This window comes from Felis catus, chromosome E1 (genome assembly GCF_018350175.1).
Source record: "Felis catus isolate Fca126 chromosome E1, F.catus_Fca126_mat1.0, whole genome shotgun sequence".
NCBI lineage: Eukaryota > Metazoa > Chordata > Mammalia > Carnivora > Felidae > Felis > Felis catus.
Genome location: NC_058381.1, coordinates 1,438,559 through 1,445,671, shown reverse-complemented (window position 1 = coordinate 1,445,671; position 7,113 = coordinate 1,438,559). Strand labels below are relative to the sequence as shown.

Below are 7,113 nucleotides of genomic sequence, written 5' to 3'. Positions count from 1 at the left end.
GGAGGGCTGCGCGCCCGGCGGGCGTGTAGTCGGGGCCGCCGAGGCGGCTCCACAGCTGCGGGGAAGGCCGGCCCCCGGGCCACGGCCGGAGACTGTCTCTTATTGCTGGCTGGACACCTCCGCCTGGCTAAGCCTAGCCATCCCTCAGGATCTACCTCCCTCAGCCCGGGTTGGGCTGACCTCACAAATGCCACTACTCGAGGTCGCCCTCAACTGTGTCTCCGGGAGGGGTAGGCCGAGGAGACTGCCCTTCCCGGAACTCCCCGAGAGCGAGAGCTCCGAGCGCCCGGAAACTACAATTCCCAGGGCTCTGCGCGCCCCCAGGGGCGGGACTTCCTGGCGGCCACTCGCGCGGAGAGGAGATGGCCGAGGCGCCGGGCTCGGGGCGCCGCTCGCTATACAAGGCGGCGGGTTCGCCGTCCTGGAAAGAGGCTTTTCGGCAGGTGGGCGTGGGGCTTGGGAAGCCTCGTCCGCGCCGCCGTTACCCCTACTCCGTGCGGGGAGACGCCCTCCCGCGTGCCGGGCAAGGCAGGTGCCCGAGCGCCGGGCGGTGGCGGGGGACCTGGACCTGGAGCTGGACCTGAGCGGGACTGGACCGAGCCGGGCGTTCTCGGGGTTTCTGGACCCTGCGTGCGGGGTCTTGGCGAGCCGGCCTCGTCCCAGCACCACCTGCTGGGGGCGGTGGGTGGGCGCCAGGGAGGCGCTCGGCTTCCCTCCGTTCCTCTCCAGAGGGGAGTCAAGTACTTGGAAAAGATGCCCGTTTCTGCTCCAGACTTGGCTGCTGCGTCTCCGTAACTGTGCCTCAGCAGGGACGTGCGCCTGCCTCACATGTGACCTATTCTGACATCAGCATGCTTCCCGTCATGTGGTGCACCTTTCCAGAAAGGAGTAGAGATCCTGTATTCTAGGAAAATACTGGGATGCTAGAAATGACGCTAATAGCAGAGGCTTGTCAACCTGGGCTGTGGACGTTTTGAGGAAGACAGGTCTGCGTTGCTGGGGGCGCTGTTCCCCGCACTGTGGAATGTTTCGCAGCGTCCCTGGCCTCCACCCGCTAGATGCGGTAGCCCCACAATTCAAGTGACAACAACAAAAAATGTCTTCAGGCATTGCCAAATGTGCCCTGGGGGCTAAAAATCGTCCCGCGTTGAGAAACGTGTCCAGGAAGGCGGCTATCGTCGCCGTAGCTAGAGCAGCAGGGATGTGGGAGTCAGGACGCCGGCATTGAAGACAGGCTGTGAAATATGCCGATCTGGGCTCCGTAAACAAAGCATTGTGATTCCATCTGTCTGTGTGTGGATAAGGGCTGGAGAGGAATAGGCAGAAATAATAAGGTTACAGCCGAACGTTTCCTGTCTGTAAATTTCCTTTAATGTCTCAACACCTAGTCTTAAGAATTTTTTTTTTTAATGTTTATTTAGTTTTTGAGAGACAGAGTGTCAGAGGGGGAGGGCCAGAAAGAGAGGGAGACACAGAATCAGAAGCAGGCTCCAGGCTCTGAGTTGTCAGCGCGGAGCTGGACCCGGGGCTTGAACCCATGAACCTCAAGATCATGACCTGAGCTGAAGCCGGACGCCTAACCGACTGAGCCACCCAGGCACCCCAGGAATTTTTTTTTAACGGAACTGCTCCCCGTCTTTTTCCTTCCAAGGGATGCCTGGAGAGAATGAGAAACAGCCGGGACAGGCTCCTGAACAGATACCGCCAGGCAGGAGGCGGTGTGCCAGGGAGCGCTCAGAGCACCCTTCTGGTGCACGAAGTGATGGAAGAGGAGTGGAGTGCGTTGCGGTCGGTGGAGGGCCGTCCAGAGGTCTCGGCTCAGGTCAGGCTGGGGTGTGTGTTTTCGGGGAGGGGCTACAGCACAGGACTGCCGGGTGTCCTCTCTCCCTGTTTCCCCAAGTCCTCTAACCCCGCCATCCTCCAGCCCCCGCTCAGCTTTCGAACTACCCTTAACCCAGGCTCCTCCACCTTGAACGTTAGATTCTTCTGGATTCCTGGTTCATGAACCCCAGACTGTCAGTGTGCTGTGTCACTGCATCTCATGAATCTAAAAAGAAAGAAATTTCACTGCTCGGCTCCCCTCCCCTGGAGATTTTGATTCGGCAGGCAAGGGCCAGGAGGCTCTCTCCTGTAGGGGGTCCCAGAGCTTTCTGATCCTAATCTCAGCCAGAGTGGGGGGCCGGGTGCAGACAGGAAGCCGGTTACCGCATACCAGGAAGATCGCTGGCTTGGAGGTCCGTGGTTCTGGAATCCCGGCCCTGGTTTTGCTCTGCACTCTCACCTCTCCTGTGCCCTGAGCTTCGCTTCACCTTCATGCCACGAAGAAGGTAGCGCTGGCCAAGCAACGTGAGAAAATGCCGGTACGCTGCCCTGGAAACGTCGGGGCTGTCTGTAGCCATGACGCACTGTTGGGTGATTTCCACGTGCGCCAGCGCTCGCCCCGTGTCTGAGTAACCGTCGGCCCTCACAGGAGCTCTTTCAAGTAGGTTTGTTCCCGCTTCTCAGAGGCCCGAGGTGAGGTTTACAGAGGTTCAGAACTTTCCGGCACTTACTTGGCTTTGGCAGAACAAATACTTAGCTGCTGCCCTAGGCTGTCTCCCCCATTTGGGACCATTATTTTGTCACTGGGGGTTCAGTGGCTCGTTGATGGCTTCTTGGCGTGACCGTGTTACCACATCATCGCTAAATCCTGCAGAAGGACTGGACCGGTTTCCTCAGTGAAAGCTGACTTCAAGCCAGCCTCCAAGTGGGAGTGGGGCTGGGGCCTGCTGGCTGATTAGGATTTGAAGCCTCGCGAGCCCACTTTCTCTTGCAGTTGGAGGAGCCCGTGGACCTGGCCGTGCTCGAGGAGATCCAGCAGGAGCTGGCCGACCAAGGTGCGCACTGGGGTCATCCTTCCGCCTGCACGTCCCTATGCTAACGCAACGTTTGTTTATTTTCGAGAGAGAAAGAGGAGGGGCAGAGAGAGGGGGACAGAGGATCTGAAGCAGGCTCTGAGCTGACAACTGAGAGCCTGATGTGGGGCTCGAACTCACCAACCGTGAGATCGTGATCTGAGGCCAAGTCGGATGCTTAACCGACTGAGCCACCCAGGCGCCCCGCTGCCCACTTTTCAGAGACGATTAGTTCTGCCTCCACTTCTAGCTTCAGGCGGTTGTCAGAAGGCCCTGTTTCGACTTTCAAGTCTCGCTGTCTGCCCGAGAATAAGTGTTTTGGGCGCTGGGCCTTGTGCTCAGACTCTGCGTTCCGTGGTGTTGTTTTCTCCTGGTGGCTAGTGGACAAGGTACCCAGAAGGCAGTGCTGTTGCGCCCGGGTGGCGCAGCTCATGGTGTGGCCGGGAAGCAGCATCCGTTCCGTGGAACGCGGTCCCATGTTTATTCTGTGCGGCGGTTCCTTTCTGTTTACAGAGGAATAGTCCACCGAGCCCAGCTCCGTCCCAACGTAACTTTATTTGAAAAGTCGGACGTGGGCTGTGGTTTGCTGACCCCCTGCGCTGCAGCCTAGACCGTGAGCTCATCGAGAGCAGGGACCGGCGTCTTTCACCTCTGTCCCTCCTTCCTACCACCTACGTCCTGGGCATCGTGGCCCGCTTGCCGCATGAAAGAACACAGATTGTGCACGACACAGACCGAGCATACGGACACTGGAGAACAGGGCACTTCACACTCAGCAGGGTGGGCTGGGCGACGGCAGGAAGTGCCCTGTAAGTGTCCCCTCTCTCCAGCTGCCCCCCAGGGCCCTGACCCACCACGGTCTGCTCCCGCAGCCTCTGGAGAGGTGTGTGGACGTTGTGTCCCTGTCCCTTGTCCTCACCACTTTCCCGCCGGTGCTCGCGGAGGACAGACAGACGGGAGGGGAGGGACAACAGGTTGGAGCCTGACAGAGCAGTAAATGGCTTATGATTGGTAGCATGATTTGGCCTGAAATGATTCTGTCCTGGGATGAAGCCTTCGGAGTGGCCCCTGGGGTGGGGTCGGGGTGGGCGAAGGAGGCAGGTGGGGTGAGTCCGCCCTGGGAAGGCGGTGGGGTGGGGCCGGCTGGGGTTGGGGGGAGGTGGGGCGTGGCCCGCGGCGGGGGAGGCGGGGCCGGCCGGGGAGGGGGCGGGGCCGGCCGGGGAAGGGGCGGGGCCGGCCCCGCGCAGCTGCCCCTTGCCTTGCAGAGCGGAGCATCATCAGCGAGTATGAGAAGAGCTTGCAGTTCGACGAGCGGTGTCTCAGCATCATACTGGCCGAATGGGAAGCAAACCCCCTCATCTGTCCTGTGTGCACAAAGTAAGTCTGCGAAAGGTTTCCAGCGTTATCGGCCCCCCCCCCCGCCCCCGCCCCCAGGTGAGTGGCTGCACCTCCCCGCCCCACCGCCAGACACTGCTTATCTGGAGAGGTCTGCGGATCCAGGTCTGCTGGCCGCGGTCCTCTGTGACCCCGACTCTGCTTCCAGGTCCAACCTGAGGGTAGCCAACGGCGTGGTCACGTGTCCGTGTGGCCTGTACCTCTCCAATCACGTAAGTTTCACACGCCGATGGCTGTGGCCTCTTCCCCCACGGACCTGCTTTCTTGGGGAGCCTGGGGGCTCCCTCCTGACCCCACGTCCTACTCACACAGGCTCGGCTGGGAGGTTGGAGCGTGGCGGGCACTGCACCCTCCCCCCATCCCCCGCAGCCATTTGCTAAACACAAGGGCCCCCCGGGCTCCAGATCTTTCCGGGAGTGTGCTTGGGAATTTGGAACACTAGGAAGACAACCGTGTTCAGAACTTAAGCTCCCATAACCTCTTACCTGATGGGGACTGGTTTTCAAGCTGTTGACTCTGGGGTAGCTGGAGTAGGTTGTAGCTTAACTTTTTTACTTCCTAGTTTCCAGAGTTGACGGAGCAAAAGCTTCGCGCCTGCATAGAGGACAGTGTGAACGCGCACAGTGCACACTGTCCCCACACGCCTGAATTTTCGGTCACACAGGCGACGGGAGAAAGGCCCACTCTTCTCATGAGCTGCCTGGTAAGCCTGCCGGGGACCCCGTGGCGACAGCGGGCCAGTCGTAGGTTCTCTTCCCGCACCGGGAGAAATCCCAGCTCAGAAACAGGGAGACGTTTATCTTATCTCCTTTTAAACTGTGTTCTTTTGAACCGGGTAGGTGTTTAAAAGTGCAGTTTGTTCTCTGAGGGGTTTACTTGCCCAGGAAGATGAAGCCGCTGAAACTACCGGAAGGGAGGGGACAGAGGCCACCCAGGAGTGGGGAGCCTGGCCCAGAGTCAGCGGATATTGTCACACTCACGAGACCCAGACAGGCCGGCCCGTGTCCGTTGTGCAGGAGGAAGCAGGAGGGCGTCGGGTCACTGGGGAGACAAGTGCCCCTGTGAGGGGGCTGGACGGTGGAGAGGGAGGCAGCTGTGCCGCGGGCTCCGTCTGTGATGAGGGGACGTGACCCCACTGCTGGGGGCGGGAAGCAGGCTCGCTTCAGGCTCGTCCTCCAGGGAGACCGAGCCGGCCCTGGAGTCCGGGTCTCTGGTTCCAGCGCCTCCGCTGTTCCCTGCTCGGGGCTCGGGCCGGTGGGGACCGGCTTTCCCGCAGGCGGGGTGGGCAGGACCCTGGGTGAGGTTTAAGTGGCAGGCGGCCATCCCCCCTGCTCCAGCCCCTCACAGACCAGGCACCTCCGGGGGCTCCCGCTCTGCGTCCGACGCTCGAGGCTGGTTTGCACCCGTGACTGAGCACTGCCGCGTGCACCGTGGCAGCCCGAGGCCTGCTGTCCTTGGGCCCCCGCTGTGCCTGATGCCGCGTCTCCGCGACACCACTCGTGCCTTCGTCCTTGAGGGCGACCCCACACCTTCACTGTCCTCCCAGCCCCAGCACGTAGGCAGGTGCCTGATGCGTCTGCAGCAACGGGTTGAGGTCGGGGTGGGGGCTCAGACGGGGCGCAGGTAAAGTGGCTTCGGCCCCCGCCTCCTTGCGGACTTGGGCGAGCCAGCCACCTGAGGCGTGTGGCGCGGGAACGTGAGCCCCAGCCGCGGGCTGGAGGGAGTGGCTGGGAGCACCCAGCGGCACCCCAGCGCGTGGCCGTCGCGGGCCCCGGTCCGTGGGGTCAGGGCCCCGAAGCTCCGAGCAGAGGGAAGGCGGGCGGAGGCGAGGCCAGCCCTCCTGGGCACAGCTTGCCAGCGCGGCCTTCCCGTGGGGAGAGACCCCCGTGGGGCCGGCGGGTGACAGAAGCAGGGTTGAGTTCATGTGCCCGGAGCGCTGGAACTCGGGTCGCCAGGCCTCTGGCTTCACGTGAGGGGGAGTCCAGGACCGAGGGGTCAGGCTGCGGGGGTTCGGCCCGGATGTGGGGCGTGAGGCGAAGCCGCAGGTGCGGGCTACGAAAGGTCACGCGTGGCCACGAGGACACGGGAGGCAGGAGATGTGCGAGCGGTCTGGACTGGTCACAGGCTGGAGGGCACTAGACCCCAGAAAGCCACATGTATCCCCTGTGGAAGCGGTTGGGGACTCCGTGGCATGGTGGCCGGGTGAGCGGTCAGGGAGTCAGGAGCCCGTTTTCACTCCGATGCTTACCGGGCCTCAAGTCGGGGTTCTGCCCGTGGGGGGCACGCGTGGTCTGTACCTCCCTGCAGCACATGCCTGTTTGAGGCCCAGGGTCAGTGGGAGGAGCCTCACCTCGCCGCGTGGCCGCAAAAGCCACCAGCTGTCAGAGGCTTGAATCTGGCCTCTGGCTTCCCCCGTCCCAAGGGGGAGGGCGTTTGAGTGTCTCTGGGATCTGATCTCAGCTGGAGGCAGCCGTGCTGCTGCTGGCAGCCAAGGCCAAGGCAGTCGTCCTGGGGCTGCGGGAGGGTGGGTCCCCAGCACAGCCCCAGAGCCAGGCTCTCCATGCTGGCGCCACACTGCCCAGACCAGCCGTCGTGCAGCACAGATGTCACTACTGATTAGACCTGAACCACACCCTGAGTTCTGTCTACATTCCAGGCTTGTGACACTTGGACCGCGATCCTCTAGAACCAGCCCGGACACCTCCCCACTCGCTCCATCGGACAAAGGGCCTTGTAAATAGAAACGTTTAATTTATAACTTATTTTGTATTAAAATTTTCAAACGTCTCTGCTGTCGGGTGTTCTGTGACTCAGGCTGAGGGAA

At 61.6% G+C, this 7,113-nt stretch overlaps 1 protein-coding gene across 4 annotated transcripts; it reads left to right on the top strand.

The window, feature by feature from the left end:
* The first annotated feature begins 27 nt into the window (after window positions 1–27).
* RPAIN (RPA interacting protein) lies at window positions 28–7,076 on the top strand. Of its 4 annotated transcripts, none has more exons than XM_023244634.2 (7): window positions 28–443; window positions 1,652–1,822; window positions 2,816–2,876; window positions 4,160–4,271; window positions 4,438–4,501; window positions 4,852–4,992; window positions 6,946–7,076. In XM_023244634.2, the coding sequence occupies exons 1-7, from the start codon at window positions 363–365 to the stop codon at window positions 6,973–6,975; spliced, it is 660 nt and encodes a 219-aa protein (XP_023100402.2). In that variant the 5' UTR covers window positions 28–362; the 3' UTR covers window positions 6,976–7,076. The 4 variants fall into 4 exon arrangements, with proteins under 4 accessions (XP_023100402.2, XP_023100405.1, XP_023100404.2 ...); XM_023244636.2 differs by lacking the exon at window positions 28–443 and adding an exon at window positions 456–986; XM_023244635.2 differs by lacking the exon at window positions 28–443 and adding an exon at window positions 456–1,334.
* Window positions 7,077–7,113: the final 37 nt, after the last annotated feature.